Raw genomic sequence first — 24,628 nt, 5'->3', positions numbered from 1 at the left:
ATTTAGTTCTTTATTTTTGCTCTTCAGATTTACCCTGCTGACGTATGTATTTGAATGAATTTAATTTTTTTTTAAATAAGTGATACCGAAACCAAAGCTTATCCCAACAGGCTCTGAAAATCATTAGATGTCTAATGCTTTGCCTTTCTCGTCAATGAGAAGCTGATGATTTCTTAACTTCCTCTGTATCTTTAGCTGTTTTAGCACATTCATCTCTACAAATATTACAAATTAATCAAATCTTTCTATTTCTGACATTTATAGGCCCTGTCAGAATCATCAGCTCCAATGTCCTCCCTGTATGTGTTTACCTGATGTCATGCAGGCTGCTTCATTTCAGTCTTGAATGATAGAAAGGCTCTCAAAAATCTGACCTGTAAAATCTGTAAAATGATAGCAAATGTGTGCTATAATTTACTGTCAAAATTATTGTTGCTACTAAGCTGTTGAACATTCATCTGAACAAGGCAATGGTCACAAGTTTTGGAACATGTTCACTTAGAGTTGATTAATTGCAATTTCACCACCCAAAATAAAATCGTTAGGCCTGTTTCAAAATGGAACTATTACATTGAACCTTTGCTGTTGATTGATTGTATCAATATTCTTCTTCCCATGGACTTGATCCTGACTATAGAAGGCTTGAGAAGATTTTTCCTCTTTTTTCTTTTTTTTTCTGGGAGACTGCCAGTCATCTTGTTTTTTTTTTTATAAACTGTCTGCCCTTTAGAATCCAGTATACTGAGTAAGATAAAACAGTTCAATGCAATGGATTTCTATTGGTGCAGGTTTTGATTAGCTACCTACCACATAAGGACTTTAAAAGACATGGTTATACAGCACACAAACAACATCTGAGTTTTTCCAAATTGAAAATAAATCAGTAAGTGATACACCTGTGGTTCATTCAGTAACATTTATTTCATTCCCTTCTTCCATGTATTCCAGTGTGACACAAACTCTGGTTATTTCATCATTAAAACACCAAGCTTTCAATTATTTAGCATTTTAATCCCTTAAACTGTGTTATTATAATACTTGTTGAAGAGACTATTTCAATTTCATTTCTCTTTCCTTGAATTAGCTTCAGATGTTTCTCTCATTTGTTTAATTCAAAAGTTCTCATAAACAGACTCAAATATGCCTTCGTCCTGGTTTTCAGCGTTTTGTTCCCCCTGTGGAAGCAGAGCAGAAGACAGGCCGGTTATGGGATTTCCTTTAGCATTAAATCTTTTTATTTTTGATATCAGGAATATTAGATTTTCTAACCACTTGTGAGAGTTCAGCTTCTGAGGTTTTAGTTTCCGTTTCCTTGTTGTCACTATTGGCAGCTGAGCAATCCAGCACTTCATAAATGGACCTGGTCCGAGGCTCTAAACTCTGTAAGGGTTCAAGAAATATCAACCAGAAGGAACTCATAAGTATTTCATATGGGGAACCAAAAGAGAATATTAGAAGAGAAGATAATGCTTACAGCATAAAAAGAAGAAGACTGAGCGGTTGACATGTCCATGCAGTCTTCCTCTTTTTCTGTCTCCTTCCCATCTTCTCTGCTCTCCTTTTGTTTTCTACTCGTGTCCAGAGATTCAGAGCTCGGCTCTTTCTAGGAACATGCACACATATTTAGAAAGAAACTTAACAGACACGGGTTAACAAAAAAAAATCTAGATTGTTTTGGTTACAGTGCCAGACATCAACCTTTTCATGGCCATAAATTAAATTCAAGTTGGACTTCTAATGATTTATTTTACTTTGTTTTTCAGGTCACATGTTTATAGAAAAAATGTTTATAGTCAAGACCACAGCAACTAAGACCATTGAATACCGAGACAAAGACAAGACCTTTAGAGGCTGAGGCCAAGACCTTATGGATTCTTGACCTCAGCCTGTCAAGGTATTAAACTTCTTGGTCTCAGTTGGTGTGATCTTGACTACAACACTAAGTGCAACAGATCATATACATTAAAACTGAGGTCTCCAACAGGAGGTCCGTGACCGCTAGGGGGTCCATGGAGGTACTGCATGGGGGTCCGGAAGTTTTGGTTGATTAGACTTTTTTTTTTTTTTTTATTCCCCCCTGCAATTTTTTTTTCCACTAATTGAAATGTCTTTAAATAAACATTAACATGAAATCAACACACTGTAGTAAACAGATAAATGGAGGCAGAAGATGTCTTTCAGTCATCAATGCACACATTCAGCGACACACAGGAGCTCTTTCAAGCTGGGAACCGTTTCATTCACAACACCTGTCCCATCAACCAGGAATCACAATCAGAAATACTTTAATAATCCCAGGGAGAAATTACTTTCATTACATGACTCAATCTGTAATAGAGTGACTATAGGACCAGTTTGATATAACACTATTTCATACAATATATATAATTAGGGGGTCCCCGCTCCATCAGTTTGGGGGTCCTTGGCATGGAAAATGTTGAAGACCCCTAAATTAGATAAAACACAAACGGATTTTTAATTTCATTTAATTAATTTAATTTTTAATTTTTATATCTATTATAACTTTTCTGCTTACTGTCAATAAAATAAAGTTTAATGAAATCTGTAAAAAAGAAGAACCAATAGAAAAAATTTGTTTATAATTGAAAGTATTTAGTATTTATAAAGGTAAATGGTTAGTTAAAACAGTATTTTGAATGTGGCATATTTTATATATAGATATATAGATATATATATCTATATATACATATATAGAGTGGGGCAAAAAAGTATTTAGTCAGCCACTAATAGTGCAAGTTCTCCCACTTAAAAAGATGAGAGAGGCCGGTAATTTTCATCATAGATATACCTCAACTATGAGAGACAAAATGAGAAAAAAATCCAGAAAATCACATTGTCTGATTTTTAAAGAATTTATTTGCAAAATATGGTGGAAAATAAGTATTTGGTCAATAACAAAAGTTCATTTCAATACTTTGTTATATACCCTTTGTTGGCAATGACAGAGATCAAACGTTTTCTGTAAGTCTTCACAAGGTTTTCACACACTGTTGCTGGTATTTTGGTAGCCTTTGTTACTTTGGTCCCAGCTCTCTGCAGGTCATTCACTAGGTCCCCCCGTGTGGTTCTGGGATTTTTACTCACTGTTCTTGTGATCATTTTGACCCCACTGGGTGAGATCTTGCGTGGAGCCCCAGATCGAGGAAGATTATCAGTGGTCTTGTATGTTTTCCATTTTCTAATAATTGATCCCACAGTTGATTTCTTCACACCAAGCTGTTTACCTATTGCAGATTCAGATTTCCCAGCCTGGTGCAGGTCTATAATTTTGTTTCGGGTGTCCTTGGACAGCTCTCTAGTTTTGGCCATGATGGAGTTTAGAGTGTGACTGTTTGAGGTTGTGGACAGGTGTCTTTTATACTGATAACGGGTTCAAACAGGTGCCATTAATGAAGGTAACGAGTGGAGGACAGAGGAGCCTCTTACAGAAGAAGTTACAGGTCTGTGAGAGCCAGACATCTTGCTTGTTTGTAACTGACCAAATACTTATTTTCCACCATATTTTGCAAATAAATTCTTTAAAAATCAGACAATGTGATTTTCTGGATTTTTTTTTCTCATTTTGTCTCTCATAGATGAGGTATATCTATGATGAAAATTACCGGCCTCTCTCATTTTTTTAAGTGGGAGAACTTGCAATATTCGTGGCTGACTAAATACTTTTTTGCCCCTCTGTATATATATATATATAGTTGATACCCATTATTATAGTATTTTTTGTGGCCCATGTTTTGGACAACTCTCCTGATGAATAATTAGCAAGTCATTAGTTGAGTTTGTTTACAATCCATTTTTAAGCAAAGTCCAGTCAGTTCTTGGACAGATTTTAGGTTGAGGCCATTGATGAAGATGAATTTCATTCAGTATTTGTTCTTTCTTGATGTGTTTTCCTATCACTGCCATTAACTTTTTTTTTATGGTAACATGATTAATTAAATTTAGACAAAGCTGAAAAAAATAGCATAATCTTTACCATGTAATCGGATTTTTGAAGAGCACAAATGCTTTGGATGGCAAAGCTGCTCCACCCAATGATTATGTTACAGTGTCTGCAGTGTTGTTAGGTTGGAAAGTCCCAGCTTGACTCAATCTGAACCTCTGAGGTCAATCGTTCAACTTCATCCTCATTAACTCTAAAAACATTATTTCTGAAAGTCATATTACTGCACATTTTTGTTTAGCATGAACATGTCCACTACATATATGGGGATTTGTTTGGGCCAGCACCCTGTCACTCCCTATTATATTATATTATATTATATTATATTATATTATATTATATTATATTATATTATATTATATTATATTATATTATATTATATTATATTATATTATATTATATTATATTATATTATATTATATTATATTATATTATATTATATTATACCATTGACAGTGATCTAAGAGCTTCAGCAATTCCCAATAGTTTCTTGACTGCCCCAATACTTCTAGCTAATTATCTTTTATCTGAGGGTGACAGTGTGGGTAAAATTGTTGCCACTTTGGAGTGGAAAAAATGGTAAAGCCTCTGAAAATGTGAGGACTATCCCTAAAATGCTATGATCTGTAGATGATTGAGTTTTGGGGTTTTTGTTAAGTCACTCTTTCCCTAATTCTCTTGCATTGTTTTTTTTTTTATCTTGGCTGCTACTGTTTTAGTTAATTCTGGTGCTCGTTGTATATTCTATCTCTACTGGATTATTTTCTGTGTCTCATGTTATCCACCCGCCGCTCAGCTACAACTGTCTTCATAAGTCTCAGCTCTTTCCACAACCATTGGTTACTCTGAACTGTTTTGCCATACTGTACCTTTGTCACTACTTGCCACCACATATAGGTACTCATGGTCATCCTTACTCATTGCTGGTTTCTTTCGTGATACTGCTCTGTGCCCATTGCCTCATTCCTTCATCAGTCTGCCTGCTTTTGTCATGCTGCATTTCCTGTTTTACTTTTATCTTGTCCTAGTTTTTTTTAATTAAGATTTTACTTAATCTGTTTACTATATCTGCATTAAGTTCCTCCACGTAACCGTAAAACATGACATAAAGCCCAGATCTCTGGAAGGATGTCAACCACTTTAAATTAGCCTATGCCGCTCTGATAAAAATAGAGTGTTTTGAAATATTCCAACAAAATTGAGTAACAGGCGTTTATGATGGGTACAGAAAAAGAATTTGGGTTCTGTGCAACATGCTAAACATATAGCATTGTTGGTGTCTGCATATATTTGAGCCTTTCTGTTTAGATATGTATGCATTCGTTTTAATATGTTATGCCTATGTATGTGTGGAAAAGGCCAGTGTAAGTTTACTATATATTGTAAGTAAAGAAAATTTTAACCCTGCAATAATTAACACCGTAGCATTGCAGTGAGGGTTTTTAAGCCACTCCGGGGCTTTTCTAAATAAAGTTTGCATGTGGCTCATGTGTAGGCTTTCACTCGTTAGTCCAAGTTAGTTTTCCTCCCACAGTCAAAAATGTGTATGCATCTTAATTAGATATGAGTGTGTGTATCAGGATGAGTGGAAATGTATTTTGTTTTTCTGACTGGTATTATACTTTTCTAATTTTAAGAAAATCTGCACAGGTTTTGAAACATCCCACCATTAGAGACAGAGACACACCTTCATCTTGCAACATGCCGTGTCTTAACTTCTGCAGGGCACAAATCTTACCCAATGTCCTCTGAAGACATACATCGAGCCAAGCACACTCAAAACCAGCAGCAGGCCGGTGAAGATGGCAATGATAATCTCTACTTTGTCCAACACTGGAGGCTTCCTGTAGGCTTTAGAGGGAAAACACATATGGTCAGCCTGTGCTGGAATGCATCGCAACTGGACGGCAGAGGTGGACTTACAGTAAAGACTCCCCATCTGGAGGGGAAGTTTTTGTGATTAAAGAGCTTGTTGCGTTTCTTTCATTTAAAACTGATAAACTATTTTTAACAAACAAGATTCAGAGAAAATATCTGAAAAGTGCAAAACCACACATATAATCATTTGGTAGATAAGAAGATTTTAATTCAAACTCTCTCTATTTAATCAATGAAAATAATGCCTGCTATAAAATCAAATTTTATATTCTCATATTTATTTACAGTGGGGCAAAAAAGTATTTAGTCAGCCACCAATAGTGCAAGTTCTCCCACTTAAAAAGATGAGAGAGGCCGGTAATTTTCATCATAGATATACCTCAACTATGAGAGACAAAATGAGAAAAAAAAATCCAGAAAATCACATTGTCTGATTTTTAAAGAATTTATTTGCAAAATATGGTGGAAAATAAGTATTTGGTCAGTTACAAACAAGCAAGATTCCTGGCTCTCACAGACCTGTAACTTCTTCTGTAAGAGGCTCCTCTGTCCTCCACTCGTTACCTTCATTAATGGCACCTGTTTGAACCCGTTATCAGTATAAAAGACACCTGTCCACAACCTCAAACAGTCACACTCTAAACTCCACCATGGCCAAAACTAGAGAGCTGTCAAAGGACACCCGAAACAAAATTATAGACCTGCACCAGGCTGGGAAGTCTGAATCTGCAATAGGTAAACAGCTTGGTGCGAATAAATCAACTGTGGGTACAATTATTAGAAAATGGAAAACATACAAGACCACTGATAATCTTCCTCGATCTGGGGCTCCACGCAAGATCTCACCCCGTGGGGTCAAAATGATCACAAGAACGGTGAGTAAAAATCCCAGAACCACACGGGGGGACCTAGTGAATGACCTGCAGAGAGCTGGGACCAAAGTAACAAAGGCTACCATCAGTAACACACTACGCCGCCAGGGACTCAAATCCTGCAGTGCCAGACGTGTCCCCCTGCTTAAGCCAGTACATGTCAAGACCCGTCTCAAGTTTGCTAGAGAGCATTTGGATGATCCAGACGATGGTCAGATGAAACCAATATAGAACTTTTTGGTAAAAACTCTACTCGTCGTGTTTGGAGGAGAGAGAATGCTGAGTTGCATCCAAAGAACACCATACCTACAGTGAAGCATGGGGGTGGAAACATCATGCTTTTGGGCTGTTTTTCTGCTAAGGGACCAGGACGATACTCTGTGTGAAGGAAAGAATGAATGGGGCCATGTATCGTCAAATTTTGAGTGAAAAACCTCCTTCCATCAGCAAAGGCATTGAAGATGAAACGTGGCTGGGTCTTTCAGCATGACAATGATCCCAAACACAATGAAGGAGTGGCTTCGTAAGAAGCATTTCAAGGTCCTGGAGTGGCCTAGCCAGTCTCCAGATCTCAACCCGATAGAAAATATTTGGAGGGAGTTGAAAGTCTGTGTTGCCCAGCGACAGCCCCAGAACATCACTGCTCTAGAGGAGATCTGCATGGAGGAATGGGCCAAAATACCAGCAACAGTGTGTGAAAACCTTGTGAAGACTTACAGAAAACGTTTGATCTCTGTCATTGCCAACAAAGGGTATATAACAAAGTATTGAGATGAACTTTTGTTATTGACTAAATACTTATTTTCCACCATATTTTGCAAATAAATTCTTTAAAAATCAGACAATGTGATTTTCTGGATTTTTTTTTCTCATTTTGTCTCTCATAGTTGAGGTATATCTATGATGAAAATTACCGACCTCTCTCATCTTTTTAAGTGGGAGAACTTGCACTATTGGTGGCTGACTAAATACTTTTTTGCCCCACTGTATGTCAATTATGTTTATTTGTCTACTTAACAATGTTTTGCAAAAAAGGTATTCAACTAATCACTCCAGTTAAAGGTACAGAGGTCGATTTATTATTTCGGGGTGGATCATCTCAATAAGTGGTCCTCCTAACTGTCAATCATTCTGGTGATATGTTTACATAAGGCCGTCCAAGTACTCGTTCCTTTAGCTATCATTTTCCGCGCATGCGCACTTTCAGGCATATATTAGTGGTGAGCTACGGGTTCAGCCAGTCATTGAAGCTCACCTTTCTCACCGTGGTTCTTTGAAAATGGCCGTGGGTCGTAAGAGAAACAGTGTCTATGAAGTGTATGAGAGGAAAATAAAGACCTCAGAAGAGGCAGATATATCCCAGAATGCTTTGCACGGAGAGCTTTCCTCGCAACATCCATCATGGGATTTGCTGTCACAGCGGCCCGCTGTCACCATAGGCTGTCCCCATAGGCTGTCGCTACCCGACAGGAGCGAGTAATTTTAAAGATGGTGCAGGCACCACGCAGTGGAGGAGGAGTTACGTGACCAATGGGGAGAAAAAAGCAGTGATCATCTGTCCGAAAGGTCAGTTTACTGAATTTGCTATAAAGTCCACTATATAGTCCTCGCTCTCTATATGATTGAGGGATTTAGGGGTTAGAGCGGACGTTCAGGCACAGTAAGTTTGTATGAGCTTTGAGAACAGAAACTTTTGTTATGAGAACTATTATTTTTCATCCCAATGACTCCCTAATAGAATAAAGAAGTCCTCCTTGTAGCCTTGCAGCTCTGTGGCCTGAATGAATGAAAAACTCAGAAATAATAAACAATATATCTGAAAGGGAATTAAAAGGAGATATTTATTCCCACCACAATAATAAAGCATTTTCTGAGCACTGAGTCCGATCGATGGTCTACGATTCGATTCCCCCAATGACCCCTACAGAGGTGCTAGTGACCATGCATAAATGGGTATAGATAAATTCAGTGATGGGCAGTAGCGCCGCTACATGTAGCGAAGCTATTAGTTTAACTACATTTTCCAGTAGCTTGACCGTAGCGTCGCTGCTTTATTTATCAAGTAACTTTCCTGTAGCAACGTTATTGTTTTGATCAAGTAGCGACGTAGCGTCCACAAACGCTACAAAATCCAGGGCAAAACTAAGAAATGAAACCAGGTTTTCTATTTTGAAACAACAATCAGCCACAAGCTACTGTAAATAGCAGTTTCAGCTGACGCTCTTATAAGTGGCGTAGTAGCACAGGCACACTCAGTAGGGTTAAACAAGCGCACTCTTTCCGAGGCTGTAGTTCTATTGGCTGGAAAGGTTGCTAGGCAACGATCCAACTGCAGTCTGAGAGAGCAAAACAAATCCGCAAGCAGAGTCTATGGGTTTGCGAGCGTAACAGAGCGCGGTTTGTGCGCGAAGAGAAGGAGGCAAGCGAGAGAAGAAAATATCTGTGCAAGAAGGATTAAATCTGAGAGAAGAAACAAAGAGAGAAGAGAAAATATTTGAGAGAGAGCGCATGTTTTGAGTGTGAGCATTATAAGTTTTGAGAGCAAGAAGATGAAATTCTTTTCTCAAATTGAAATGATGTGCTCTTGCATTATGGCAGGATAATTCTCCCATATCTATGTGCCACTAAGATACTCTAATTAGAGAGCAGTAGTGAAACTTCCATATTGTGTTTTCATGGCCTAGTTTACCTGACAGGATGTTTACATAAATCTGTTTTTAGGCTGTGCACAGATAAGATTTTTTGTGGAGGAACAGCTCTACCGTATATAAAATAAATACATAAATAAATAAATGCTCAATAAATAAATAAATAAGCATTCAATTAATTGCCTCCAAAAATACAATGAATAAATATGTAGGTAGAAATTTAATTAAATGGTGAGACATATAGTATATATGTATCTCTTAAATAGCTTCTTTATTTTTTCACCCTCTTTTGTAAACAGTTTTGTTTGTTACTTGAATCAACTGTTTAATTGAGGTCTTTTGTAGGGTTTTGTTTTCCCTAGAGATGTCCATTGAATGCAAACTCATAGCCATGTCTCGGTGTGTAGAACACTACACAGTACCTTTAATTTGGTTCTAATAACAGCAGATTGTTTACTAGTTTGTCTACTAGTAATTACTTTAGTTTTTATTTTAATATGCTGATCATAAAGCAATGTTTACACTGTGTTATGTCATTGGCTGATCTTTAATAAATATTTTAACTAGTGTGTCAGACTCATTTTGAATTGACATTAGGTTGGTACAACGTTAAGTAGCTTCTGATGTAGTTAAGCTACTTTTAACACATTAGTGTAACTTAGCTTGCTATAATTCTTTAGGTGGTAGCTTTTGTGTAGTGAAGCTTAATTTATTGTTGAGTAGCTGATAGCTTAGCTCACTACACTGGACAAGTAGCTTGCCCAACACTGGATAAATTTATGGATGGATGTTTTCAATATTTGAGTGTAATTATTTTCAATATAAAGTGACAAAGCCCTATTTTTTTTATCTTGAAGATGTTACTAATGGTCAATACCTAGCATTAAGGAATAGAAAGAGGCTCTGTTTCTAAAGGGAACAGCTACTCACAATGTGTTGGGAGCTGGAGAAGTACCACCTTCCTCCAGCAGAGTCCGCCGTGGATCCTCCTGAGCCGAGCCTCCTGCACAGCTGAGGCTCATTCCATCATCAGAGGATCCACAGTATTTAAGCTGTCTTCAGACCTTGCCTCAACGCCGCAGTGTTTTATCCAGTTGGTTAGCACCTAAGCCTGGTATCTTTGAGAACCTTTGTGGACTTTTGAATCCAGACTGGATTCTAACCTTTGTCTCTGTTTTCCAGGAAACCTGTTTTTCTCCTGTGAAGCTCTGGAAGAGCTTAACCTGCCGAGCCTGCCCTCTGAGCCAAACCTGAAGTCTCTCTCTGGATTTCCATGCAGCTCTGGACAAAGAGCTGGAAACTCAAAGCCAAGGTCAGCTCTCTCTCAAGAAGTAAGACGCTGAAGCAGTTAACGGACTCTGCTGAACAAACTATCTCTGGACCCAACAGTTTCCCTCTCAAGGCTTTAACCAAGAACCTTCTGAAACCGTCTGAATCAAACTCTTCTGAGCAAACGCTAACTGAACTGTCTCCCACGCAGACTCCTGTGAACCAGTTCCCCAGGCCTGAACCAGAACCAGTGATTTATTCGGTGCTTGTGACAATAAACATTGTTTAACCTTTTACTTCTGTTTCCGTCTCCGTGGTGTTCTGCATAACTGGGTCTCACTAGTGAACCCATCATGACAGAACACTGCGGCCATACACAAGGCCCAGCAGATCACCTCCGTCGACTATTGGACGAGCAGGAGGCTCAAATCCATGGACACGTTCAGATATTAAGTGAGTTGAACAACCAAATCGAACTGCAAAATCAAGTAATCCAAGGCTACGCTAACCACTTGAGTAGAACTAATGCCACGCCGGCTGCACAACCATTTCCGGGTCCAGTTCCGCCTCCGAGGTCACCAGCAGTGACGTCACCAGAGTTCCGCCCAAGCCTACCTGAAAGATTCTCTGGTAATATGAAAGACTGCAAGGGATTTTTGTTTCAATGCCGTTTAATCTTTCGGAACTCTCCTGGCAGTTTTCCCACAGACTATAAAAAGATAACTTTCATTCTTTCTCAATTGACAGGTAGAGCCCTGGAATGGAATCAGGCAAGGTTTGCCTCCGACGAAAGCCTCAATTGTCAATACTCTGAGTTTATTTCTGAATTCTCTCAGGTATTCAATCAAGAAACTGATCAAACCATTGACTCTCGTGCTCTTTTCAACATTAAACAGGGAAATTCCTCAGTGGCGGAGTTCTCCATTAACTTCCGGGTCAAAGCGGCAGCTTCCGGATGGAACCAAGGCGCTTTAGAAGGGGCTTATTTTATGGCTTTGAATGAAAACATCAAGGATGAACTAGCAACCCTCGACGAACCAGCAACACTTGAAGAATTAATCCGTCTGACGATAAAGTTGGACAACAGAATCCGAGCTAGAAACAGCTCCAAGTCAAAGAATCTGGGTTCTTTTTCCTCTGCCCCTGCGTCTAATAATGTGACTGTTTTTTCTGCACCCACAGAACAGTTGTCCAAACCGAGATCTAAAGCCCAGTCTCTCCCTTTGCCTGTTCAGGCCTCTCATTCCGGAGAGATGGATGCCGAACCAATGCAGGTTGGACATACCAGGCTCACTCCAGAGGAAAGACAAAGACGTTTTTTGAGCAAACTATGCATCTACTGTGGTGAGAGTGGTCACTTCATCACTTCATGCCCAGCTAAATCAAAAGCCTGGGCCCGCCAGAGGTTCTGAGGAGTCTGGCGGGCCATGATAACTCTAAAAAATCTCCTCGACTGATGCTCCCTGCCACTTTGTTTTGCTCTAATCAAAGCCTCTCCTTTTCTGCCTTCATCGATTCAGGCTGTGAACGAAATTTATTTGATTCAAACCTTGTCCAGCAGCTTCAAATTGAAACCATTCCCCTAACCCAGCCTCTTAGTGTCTCAGCTATTGATGGGGAAAAACTCCACCAGGTTACCCATCAAACTTAACCTCTCGAGCTACTACTCTCAGGTAATCATCGTGAAACCATAACATTTTTTGTTTTTCCCTCCGCATGCTCTCCCCTGGTGCTTGGATTCGAATGGTTGGAGAAACATAATCCACATATTAACTGGACTGATCGTCATGTGGAATCGTGGTCAACGCTATGTCACGAAACGTGCCTCCGTTCGGCAGCCCCCGTGGTGGGGTCTCCTAGAGGTGGGGGGGAGATGGACTCTCCTGACCTTTCTTCTGTCCCTTCTGAGTACCATGATTTGGCTCCTGTCTTCAGTAAGGTCAGTGCTACGTCCCTTCCACCTCACAGACCATATGACTGTGCGATCGAGCTATTACCTGGAGCACCTTTACCCAGCAGCAGACTATACAATATTTCCAAACCAGAACGAGAAACCATGGAGAAATACATCAATGAGTCTTTAGCTGCTGGGATAATTCGCCCATCTTCTTCTCCGTTGGGTGCTGGTTTCTTTTTCGTCGGCAAGAAGGACGGTTCTTTAAGACCATGTATTGATTACAGAGGCCTGAACCAAATAACTATTAAAAGTAAGTACCCTCTTCCACTACTCGCCTCAGCTTTTGAACCTGTACAAGGGGCAACTGTTTTCACCAAACTAGATTTGAGGAACGCTTATCATCTTCTTAGGATCCGTGATGGAGATGAGTGGAAAACAGCCTTTAAGACCCCTTTAGGCCAGTTCGAATATTTGGTCATGCCTTTTGGTCTAACTAATGCTCCTGCCTGTTTTCAAGCCTTAGTGAATGACGTTCTCAGAGACTTTTTAAATGTGTTCGTGTTCGTCTACATAGATGACATACTCATTTACTCTATAGACCTCGCTGAGCATAAGAAACATGTCCGCCTTGTGTTACAAAGATTACTGGAGAACAATTGACTTTTTGTCAAAGCCGAGAAATGTGAGTTTCATCAGCCTTTAGTCACCTTTTTGGGGTTTGTGTTCGAGGGCGGGCAGGTTAAGCCTTCTGAGGATAAAATAAAGGCAGTTTTGGAGTGGCCGGTTCCTGAAAACCGCAAGCAGCTGCAGAGATTCCTGGGTTTCGCCAATTTTTATCGCCGATTCATCAGGAACTATAGTCAGACAGCTCTTCCACTAACCTCCTTAACCTCAGTCAAACGAACCTTTCACAGGACCCCTGAGGCACAAACCGCATTTGAGAAACTGAAATGTTTGTTTTCCAGAGCACCCGTGTTAATCCAGCCTGATCCATCCAAACAATTCATCCTCGAAGTAGACGCTTCCGACTCTGGTGTTGGAGCTGTCTTATCTCAAAGACTCGACACTGATCAAAAGATTCACCCTTGTGCCTTTTTCTCTCAAAGACTTTCCTCCGCAGAGCAAAACTACGATGTTGGGGACCGAGAACTACTGGCAATCAAGTTGGCACTGGAGGAGTGGAGACACTGGCTGGAGGAAGCTGAGCACCCGGTTCTCGTTTGGACAGATCACAAGAACCTTGCTTACATCCAGTCACCTAAACAAGCCAATCCCCGTCAATCAAGGTGGTCCATATTCTTCTCTCGTTTCAACCTCATTATCTCCTACAGACCCGGATCCAATAATGTCAAACCCGATTCTCTCTCTCGTCTATACTCCGTTGACCAACCCGAGACGCCTGAACCTGTCCTTCCCACATCATGCACTGTTGGAGTGGTTACCTGGGAGATCACCGATCTAATTAATTCCGCCCTGGCTTCAGAACCTGACCCAGGTAACGGTCCAGCTAACCGAACTTATGTACCTTCTTCTGTCAGATCTCGCCTAATACAGTGGATGCATGCTGCAAAATTCTCCGCCCATCCGGGGGTGAGCAGAACCGTCGCCTTAATCTCAAGACGTTTCTGGTGGCCGACTCTTCACAGAGATGTTAAGGAATATGTGTTGGCCTGTTCCACCTGTGCAAGAACTAAGGCCTCACACCAACCTCCCTCAGGCCTGTTACAACCTCTTCCAGTTCCCTCGCGTCCATGGTCCCACATAGCTATCGACTTCGTCACAGGTCTTCCCATCTCCCGAGGTATGTCCACAATCTTCACCATCGTTGATCGATTCTCGAAATCCTGTCATCTCATCCCTCTCAGGAAACTTCCCACGGCTTTTCAAACCGCTCAGCTCCTGGTGAAACACGTCTTCCGTTTACATGGCATTCCCCAAGAGATCCTCTCAGACCGTGGTCCCCAGTTCATTTCCCAAGTTTGGAAGGCATTCTGTTCCGCTCTCAACTGTAAGTCCTCACTAACTTCCGGTTATCACCCACAGTCCAACGGCCAAACTGAGAGGATGAATCAACAGCTCGAATCAACCCTTCGTTGTCTGACATCTAACAATCCCACCGATTGGAGCCAGTACATCACATGGATAGAATACGCACACAACTCTCTCAAATCTGCTTCCACCGGCCAGTCACCGTTTCAGATCAGTTTGGGTTACCAACCTCCACTTTTTCCCGCAGACGAGAGAGAGATATCGGTCCAGTCAGTCAACCAGCACATCCGACGATGCCAACGCATATGGAGAGATACCATCGCCACCCTCAACCGTTCCTCCAAGGCTATCAGGCGTTTCGCCGACACCAAAAGACGTCCCGCCCCTGAGTACTCCGTGGGCCAAGAGGTATGGCTGTCCACTCGAGATATCCCCCTCAAGGGGATGTCTCGCAAACTTTCTCCTAAATTCATTGGTCCTTATAAGATTTCCCAGGTCATCAACCCATCAGCCATACGCCTTCAACTTCCCCGACTCTTCGTATTCATCCCACATTCCACGTCTCCCAAGTGAAACCAGTAGTCTCAAGTCCTCTGTGCCCACCATCCGACTCCCCTCCACCCGCCCTGGAAGTCGATGGTCATCCCGCCTTCACCGTCCGCCGGATCGTGGACTCCCGTCGGCGAGGTCGCGGCTGGCAGTACCTCGTCGACTGGGAGGGCTACGGCCCGGAGGATCGCCAGTGGGTTCCTGGCTCTTACATCCTTGATCCATCCCTCATCAAGGAGTACGAGCGTTCCTGTCCATCGACATCTTCCGGACCGCCAAGGGGCGGTTGTTGAGGGGGGGGGGGGGTACTGTTGGGAGCTGGAGAAGTACCACCTTCCTCCAGCAGAGTCCGCCGTGGATCCTCCTGAGCCGAGCCTCCTGCACAGCTGAGGCTCATTCCATCATCAGAGGATCCACAGTATTTAAGCTGTCTTCAGACCTTGCCTCAACGCCGCAGTGTTTTATCCAGTTGGTTAGCACCTAAGCCTAGTATCTTTGAGAACCTTCGTGGACTTTTGAATCCAGACTGGATTCTAACCTTTGTCTCTGTTTTCCAGGAAACCTGTTTTTCGCCTGTGAAGCTCTGGAAGAGCTTAACCTGCCGAGCCTGCCCTCTGAGCCAAACCTGAAGTCTCTCTCTGGATTTCCATGCAGCTCTGGACAAAGAGCTGGAAACTCAAAGCCAAGGTCAGCTCTCTCTCAAGAAGTAAGACGCTGAAGCAGTTAACGAACCCTGCTGAACAAACTATCTCCGGACCCAACAGTTTCCCTCTCAAGGCTTTAACCAAGAACCTTCAAGGTACAAATCTGAAACCGTCTGAATCAAACTCTTCTGAGCAAACGCTAACTGAACTGTCTCCCACGCAGACTCCTGTGAACCAGTTCCCCAGGCCTGAACCAGAACCAGTGATTTATTCGGTGCTTGTGACAATAAACATTGTTTAACCTTTTACTTCTGTTTCCGTCTCCTTGGTGTTCTGCATAACTGGGTCTCACTAGTGAACCCATCATGACACAATGGTTCCTTCTCTGAAGAGATCTCTACAATAAAAAAACAAAAATCCAGTTTACAATAAAAATATTCTATATCCACTTCTACCGCTACATGTTTTACAGAACGTGGCCTAAAAAACCAGCCTGAGAAACTGCCTCCGGGTCTCATGAAAAACATACACTCTCTTAAACCACTTTGTAATATTACATAACTAGGGTTGTTTTACAATGGCAAAAAAAAAAAAAAAAACCCACAACCCTTTTATTAATCAAGTCATTTTCCTGCTAGCCAAAGTTTCTGCTTTTGGGAAAATCTCCACATCAAGTTGATGTCTAAGCTTAGAGCAGGGCTATCATACTCAGTTCCTCAAAGCTTTTTGTAGCTGCTGTTCCAAGCTCCTTTAATGGGGTCAGCAGTAAGAACACAAGGTGGGAAAGGAATTCTGATTCCGGACCGCCTTTATCTTTCTGGACATGATTATGCTATGGAGATGGAACATGTCCATCAATTTGGGACTGCACTGCAGTCTTCTAAAAAGAACTATAAACAAAGGGAAGTTAAAAAAATGTGGTCAATGGATAAAGCTCTCTATAATAAAACCTAAAACATATGAAGGATATTGCATTTGCAGGCTTCATACACATACAACTACTATAATGTATTGTTATTTTCCGTGTGGTGAGCTGTGCTCATACATCATGTGACACAAGTGACTTCCTTATAGATCCTTAGTAAGGAACCTTAAGAGCACCATATGCTAAAGGCAGGGCCGGTTCTAGCCCTTTGGTTGCCCAATATAGACATGTTAGACATCGTTGGAAAGCTTAGATTCTCCACAATTCAACCACCTAGTTCATTTTATGGACATATCTAGCATCAACGCACAATTAACACAGATATAGCAGCATGTCAAAATGTACCATGACAAAGCAGCCACAACAAGCAGGCATGTCTTTATAACTGCTGTTCAAAAAAGACCTATTATTTTCGAGAATAAAAAAAACAACTTTGATTCATGTTTAAACTGATACAGCTTGGGTGTTTTACTCACCAAATTTTTATTTATATATTTAGAAACTAGAAGGTGTTGGCTTTCAAATAATGTATCACGCATGTAATTTGGGCTTACATTTCCTAAGTTATTTGTTTTTCCATTTTGGTATGCAAAATAGGAGAGAATTTTATTAAGAGGTTAAATAACCTGAGATGCATTCAGACCTCTGCTAATGAGCTAACATGTGGTGTGTTGATCCCAAATGCTTTTTGACAGCTAGATTTTCCTAAAGTTTATTTTAAAAAGAAGAGAAGCTACATTTTATTTCACTTTATATTTGTGAAGTGACTTTAGATTACTTGTCAGTTGTTTAAACTTTCTTCAAACTGATAAAAAAAAGTGATTTTTGTCATCTGCATGTGCATTGGAAGATCATGTGTTTACATCTATAAAAAGAAAAGATAAAAAAAAAAATCTGATAAAAACTGATATTTATAAATGTTTTTTTTTTTTATATATTTTAGTTTTTATCATTTTACCAGCGGCAGAAAGACAAGACCCTCCTACTGAACTTTAACTTTCTTCACAATTTAATTCATATGTATTCATTAATTAGATATGAATTTAAGAAACAAATAACATTGTGTGTGTATTTTGTAGGTAGATGGGGAACCAAAAGCTCACTGACCTAGAGAAGGTGGCATCAGCTAAAAGAAACCAGAATAACACTGATAACGTACACTCACTGGCCACTTTATTAGGTACCCCATGCTAGTAACGGGTTGGACCCCCTTTTGCCTTCAGAACTGCCACAATTCTTCGTGGCATAGATTCAACAAGGTGCTGGAAGCATTCCTCAGGGAGTTGGTCCATATTGACATGATGGCATCACACAGTTGCCGCAGATTTGTCGGCTGCACATCCATGATGCGAATCTCCCGTTCCACCACATCCCAAAGATGCTCTATTGGATTGAGATCTGGTGACTGTGGAGGCCATTTGAGTACAGGGAACTCATTGTCATGTTCAAGAAACCAGTCTGAGATGATTCCAGCTTTATGACATGGCGCATTATCCTGCTGAAAGTAGCCATCAGAAGTTGGGTACATTGTGGTCATAAAGGGATGTACATGGTCAGCAACAATACTCAGACAGGCTGTGGCGTTGCAACGATGCTCAATTGGTACCAAGGGGCCCAAAGAGTGCCAAGAAAATATTCCCCACACCATGACGCCACCACCACCAGCCTGAACCGTTGATACAAGGCAGGATGGATCCATGCTTTCATGTTGTAGACGCCAAATTCTGACCCTACCATCCGAATGTCGCAGCAGAAATCGAGACTCATCAGACCAGGCAACGTTTTTCCAATCTTCTATTGTCCAATTTCGGTGAGTTTGTGCAAATTGTAGCCTCAGTTTCCTGTTCTTAGCTGAAAGGAGTGGCACCCGGTGTGGTCTTCTGCTGCTGTAGCCCATCTGCCTCAAAGTTCGACGTACTGTGCGTTCAGAGATGCTCTTCTGCCCACCTTGGTTGTAACGGGTGGTTATTTGAGTCACTGTTGCCCTTCTCCTCTGACCTCTGGCATCAACAAGGCATTTCCGCCCACAGAACTGCCGCTCACTGGATGTTTTTTCTTTTTCGGACCATTCTCTGTAAACCCTAGAGATGGTTGTGCGTGAAAATCCCAGTAGATCAGCAGTTTCTGAAATACTCAGACCAGCCCTTCTGGCACCAACAATCATGCCACGTTCAAAGTCACTCAAATCACCTTTCTTCCCCATACTGATGCTCGGTTTAAACTGCAGGAGATTGTCTTGACCATGTCTACATGCCTAAATGCACTGAGTTGCCGCCATGTGATTGGCTGCTTAGAAATTAAGTGTTAACGAGAAGTTGGACAGGTGTACCTAATAAAGTGGCCGGTGAGTGTATATCAGGCATATAAAACTAAATTCAAAGATGGCCTCTTCAGCATTACCAAGTCTCGAAATACCTTTTACCATATATAAACAGTTCACTGCTCTGTTATTCTAACTTTATACCCATTTATTTACCAGTTTTAGCCACTTTGTAAATTTCCAAACAAAATACGGCTTTATTTTATAACATTGCATGGCTTATTTGGCTCTTTAGGGCCAGACAAACTACCCTGACACCTGATGTATATGAAAGCTGGAAGGTGCAGGTGGATGATGCCTGTTGGGTTTATTCAATGATGATTATAAAATGAATGTGTGCTTATGAAACATTTGTGCAAGGGGATGCTCCACTCCTGTCTCATGATCCAGTCAGGAGACCATCCTGCCTTGTCATTCTGATGGAGCATCCTGTCTTCATGAACTGATCAATTGTTCTGTCAGAACAATACTCTGTTTGTAACCATGTGTCATGTTCTGTTAATAAACGCTCTGCAGAGAAGGGCCAGTGGGAGACAGTATGTTTGAATCTGGGGTTCAACTGTCTCTCCTTCCTGCAGGAATAGTATCGATAAGTCTGTATTTCAGTTCTTCTTAAGAAAAATCCTATAAAAGAACCCGACATTGCCTCTACATTATCCCTGGCTGTAAATGTGGTTATCTCCTCTATTAACACACCATTTGTCCTGTGTAAGAATGACAACCTGTCCAGGGTGTGACCTGCCCCACATGGGGAAATGTGTAAAAGGAGAATCTAGAATTCACAATGAATGAATATGAATGAATATGCATGTATTTGTACAACAAGCAGAAAATAAAAGCAGCCAAATAAATAAAAACCTGATGATCTTCTTTCAACGCAACTTTTCCCTAACATAGTTTGTAATATATTCACATTCAGAGGAACTTTGCTTGTTGTAGTTTTAAAAATCAATATTCTTCATGTAGCTATTTGGATGAGAGAAACCGTCTGAAATCTTTTGTAAATACTTTATGCTAAGATATAACAACCCCATTAAATACAGTTTGTTCTCACCTGTATATCGTAGATACAACTTCACCTCAGCCTCTTCACATTTGCAGCTGTACATTCCTGTTTTGTTCAGGTTCAGATGAAGTTGTATAGACTCCTTCATAGCATTGATTGCCTTTTTGTATATTGTTTTATTATATGGGTCAAAACATTCCAGTTGAATCCCAGTTTGGTTGGACGGTTTAATGATGGTGACATCAATGCTGATATTTTCACCCAAAAATCCCACAAACACATTCCTCAGCAGCTTTAACTCTGCAAATGAAGAAAAAAAGAAGTTAATATCAGTGCTGGTTAACAAGATTAGAAATTAATTCACTGCAGTTCTGATAGAGTTAGTGATTATCCCAGTGCACGTGTTCACATTTTGTCAAGTTACATCGTCAACTTTTGATTGATCTTACTTGGATTCCATGTGACAGTAGTGTGGAAGTAATGTAATAGTTCACAATGCAAGGGAAATAATAAGTGTGGTGTTTACCAGTAGGCAGCCCCCTGGAGTCATGACTTAGACAACTTTATTGTCATTTTGTTTACACAGAGTGTACACAAAGCGAAATTTCATTTATACAGGTTTCAGACAGCGAAGACTACTGAATAAAACTTTGCAGAATCAAGATTCGCCTCTAAAAAGTTTTTGAGGGTTATGTTTCGACTAGCCTAAATCACTAAAACAGCTAACCTTCGATGAGATCATACAAAGAATATCCACAAACCGTGAAAAAGTCTTCCGATGACTGTCCTGTATTTTGCTCCATCTCACTTACTGTTACCAACTTTTTTGTCACTGCCTTAGAAAATCCCCCCAGCTTGGTCTTATGACCCTCACGTTTAATGATGTGCTTTGAATTCCTCAGACCACCTTTTCTGGAAAATCTATAATCCATTGCACAAATCTGCTGGTGAGGATTCTTAGTCTTCCAGGTCATGCTAATTCCAAAAAAGTAAAAAAAAAAAAAAAAAACAATCCACTGGACTTTGTTTCCAAGTTTGAAGACATTTCTCTTCCATGCAGGAAGATTTTCTATAAAAAATGTCAGAAATAGCATTGAGTTTGAGGCTTTATAGCGTGGACCAAAAACAGAGCCTTGTTTTGGCTTATAAACATGCAGATTGGACCTGACGAGCGGGTCCGCCCCTGAGGAATAGAGGTAATTCTGGTTCTTTGTTAGCCTGTAAGGCCCAATACTTGTCTATGTCTCTATAAAAGGGGGTTGTTAGAGGGAATTGTTGCCCTGGTTGAACAGGCGAGGTGTTCTGTTCCCCCGTAAGGGGGTGGGGGTTGCGATGATGGCGGAAGAAAAACCTACAATTCAGCGGTAGATTCCTGCTATTGCTGAGAAAGGCAGTTTCTGTCCTAGGCTGCACTCTGGACTCGAGAAATTGGCTGAGAGGAGGGTGCTGTCCAAGCTTACATCCATCATGGACAACACCTTCCACCCCCTAAAAAACTTTTACACCCTGTTTGTAAAAAGGAGCTCTCCTTCTATGCCCTTGAACCTCAGTCGGCCTCAGCAAACAGCCGCTAACACTGAGTTTGGTTCTGCTGGAGGTTCTTTGTTTAAAGGGAGTATAGGACGAACATGTATAGTGTGTGTTATTTGCGTAAACCATTATTGCTTCGTGGATTTGCCAACACTAACTCTAAGAAGTAGGAATGCCCACACACAGCTTCAGTTATGTATTACTTCTGTAAAGTGCCTTCAGAAGACATGTGTTGTGAATTGGTGCAAAATAAATAAAGTGACATGAATTAATCAGAGAACCATGAGATCTTTGCCGTTGGGGATACTGACATAAGACTTAGCCATAAATATTTAAAATGAATCTCAACATTATTTCTGACCTATCTGCTAGGTTTTTGAATCTCATAATGCTGTCTTTCTACTAACGCTCTGTAAGAAACCTCCAGCCCCTCCACAGAACATTTGGTGTTTACTTAGGTTAAATTATAATTAGGTGAAATGAATTTCATTCTGAAAGCAGCTTGCTGCTTCCAATTTCATTTTTCTAATTAGAATAAAGAGGGCTGTTTTAAATTAAGGGCAAAAATCTTAATTTTATCTTCAATTAATGTTACCATAATAAACTAATGTTAAAACCAATTCTTCCCCCATCACAATCATTTTGAGCTGTTGTATCCAGCATTCCCTCTCCAAAGAAAAATGTGATTTAAAAAGTTTTTTTTTGAGAAACAGCAGCAAAAGATCAACCAACTATGATGACAGCACATCAGATAAAGGCTTGTTTTTAAACCTTTCTATTATAAGAAAAACATTCTTGAAAGATATTGTCACATTTACTGAACTTAAAATGGAAAATACATTACACAATACAATATATTGCTAAAGAAGATATCAACCACAGCAACAGTCAAGATGTCTTCATATGTAGTTGGACTGCTCGATATTGAGGAACCCGTTTCAGTCTTACCTGTGTTCAAACCTGCATGCACGGACTGGAAGGAAAGCAGAAATATCCAAACCAAACTATGGGAAAGATGGTAGAAATACAGAGCTTTCATCTCAGGGTTGTTATCTGCCTTTTTAGACAAGGTTTCTCAGTGTGTCTCTCCTGTCTTTGTCTCGGAGAATAAACAAGAGTTGGTTTCCTGACAGCAGAAAAACCACTACTGTACTTCCTCAAAAAAATTCTGTTTTTTAAGGAAGCTGCGTCAACTGGAAGTTAAAGGGCCAGAACACAGAAACAATGACTCTGTCCATCTCGGACAGATGATTAACTAGATGAAACACAAAAGGCCTGATTCCTAACATAAGCGTCCCTGTGTTGTGGTGAGTTGGACGGGTTTCTGGCTGTAGCACTTCTGGAGACAGTGTTGGAGCCATAGCAGTGTGAGCATCCTCATGTGGTGTTTGTGTGTGTACGGTTGAGATTTAACCTGTGTTAAAGCTCACTCCTCTTTCTGTCTAAAAAGGTTCGAAATATTAGAAAACAAGGAACAGTTTTTGTTTCTTTTTCATTAAAGCTTTTTTATTTATCTTTTTCTTTCCTTTTTTTAACCCTTCTGCTAGACATTTGCACCTCAACATTCTCTGGTGTCACCAATGGGCCAACTCTGACCTCACCCCTGCTGCAGCATGAAAACAGACGCATGAGCTGGAAAAACATCTGGATGCCAGGAAAACGTTTTTTAGATTATGACTCATTCAGTATTAACTCTCCTCTCTTATACACTCCTTATCTCTCCTCCTTTTTAGGGGAGTAAATTATTTAGATCTAAATAGATCATGGATAGATTAACACCTTTGTGGAAACATGCAGTTAAGTAATGACCTATGTTGGAATCTAAAAAATAAGTTGAAAATGTTTAGACAATTGATTATAAAAAAATAGACCATGGAAACTCTGCAGGAGTAGAGGCTCAGGTCAGTGACTTCAAAACTCAAATATTATATTAATGATATTAATGGATAATCCAAGCCGTGGTCGGAATAAAGCTCCAGTGTCGGCACCAGGCGGAATCCAGGTAACAGTCCAAACCAAACACAGCAGGCAAACAGAGCAAACAGGGGCGTTTGAAAACTCAGAGATCCGTGGGCAGAAAAAAGATCAGGAAGTGGCAGAACCAATCAAAGGGAAACCGTAGAGTTAGAAAGCTTTAATAATCTGGCACCAAAGGCTGAGGTCCAGAGGCTTAAACAGAAGCAGGTGCAGGTGAATGAGATTAGAGCTAATGAGCAGAGGGCAAAGCAAAGCAGGGGAGAGCAACAAATAAAAAGACCCAGCCTAAAGGTGCCAAAATCATTACATTAGCTTTAAGGAGATCACATGAAAAGCAAAAACAGACAGCGAAAAAACAAAACAATTATGTCATGATATTGGCGCTAATGATTGGCTTAATTGCTCATTTCATTCACCTGTCTAACTCTGCCTGGTTTCTCATTACTGCTGATCTGATCCAACTGTTCCTGCTTCTATTTAAGCTGCTTGGCAACAGCCACCAGTGCCAGATAATTCCTGAGCCTTTAGTGAGAGTTTTACTAGTGTAATTTATTGTGTTCTGATTGCTGTTTTGCTTTTGGATCTTTGAGCCTGACTGTCCCAGTTCTGATCCATTTGCCTGACCTGTCTTTGGACTTCTTTGCCGGATTCTTCTTGTGGACCTGGATCTGCTTCATAACTTTGACCTGGATTATCCTGCCTTCCTTCTGTTTGGATCTGACCTCCTGCCAGTTCTGCAGCTTTCAAGGCTTCAGCATCTTGTCAACCGACCGGCTGGATCCTACCTCCTCCTCTGGGCACAGACTGAACTATAAAACCAGGTTAGTGACTCACGCGTTCATAATCATCTTCCGTCAGATTATCATGGTCACTAACCTGTGGTTCTCTACTATAGAGGTTCCTGCCTTAGAGGCCATAGCCACTGCTACTGCAGATCCGGTTGTCAAAAAACTATTTTTGAGTTATTCCACTGTCTGTCTTAACTTCAATACTGGGTCCTTCTGTTTTCAGTCATTACAAATTCTGTTAAAGTTAAAGACGACTTATCTTGTCCACAGCACCCTTATGGTGTCTTTTAGACTTAGCTCTGACCTTTGAGATTCAAACGCATTCTCTTTCTGCTGGGGGAGCCAGCAGAAAGCCAGCTGAAAGATTAATTCTGC

The 24,628-nt window shown here is 40.6% G+C and overlaps 1 protein-coding gene across 1 annotated transcript; it reads right to left on the bottom strand.

Moving 5' to 3' along the window:
* Window positions 1–902: 902 nt before the first annotated feature.
* On the bottom strand, window positions 903–22,624 carry LOC119788495. Its single transcript, XM_038292860.1, has 6 exons — window positions 22,437–22,624; window positions 20,007–20,258; window positions 5,700–5,812; window positions 1,475–1,603; window positions 1,270–1,380; window positions 903–1,175 (listed from the first exon to the last, which is right to left on the bottom strand). Exons 1-6 carry the CDS (start codon window positions 22,525–22,527, stop codon window positions 1,113–1,115), a joined length of 759 nt encoding a protein of 252 aa, XP_038148788.1. The 5' UTR covers window positions 22,528–22,624; the 3' UTR covers window positions 903–1,112.
* Between the last annotated feature and the right edge of the window lie 2,004 nt (window positions 22,625–24,628).

This window comes from Cyprinodon tularosa, unplaced genomic scaffold (assembly GCF_016077235.1).
Source record: "Cyprinodon tularosa strain WSP-4 unplaced genomic scaffold, ASM1607723v1 ctg318, whole genome shotgun sequence".
NCBI lineage: Eukaryota > Metazoa > Chordata > Actinopteri > Cyprinodontiformes > Cyprinodontidae > Cyprinodon > Cyprinodon tularosa.
This window is presented reverse-complemented; position numbering and strand designations above follow the sequence as displayed.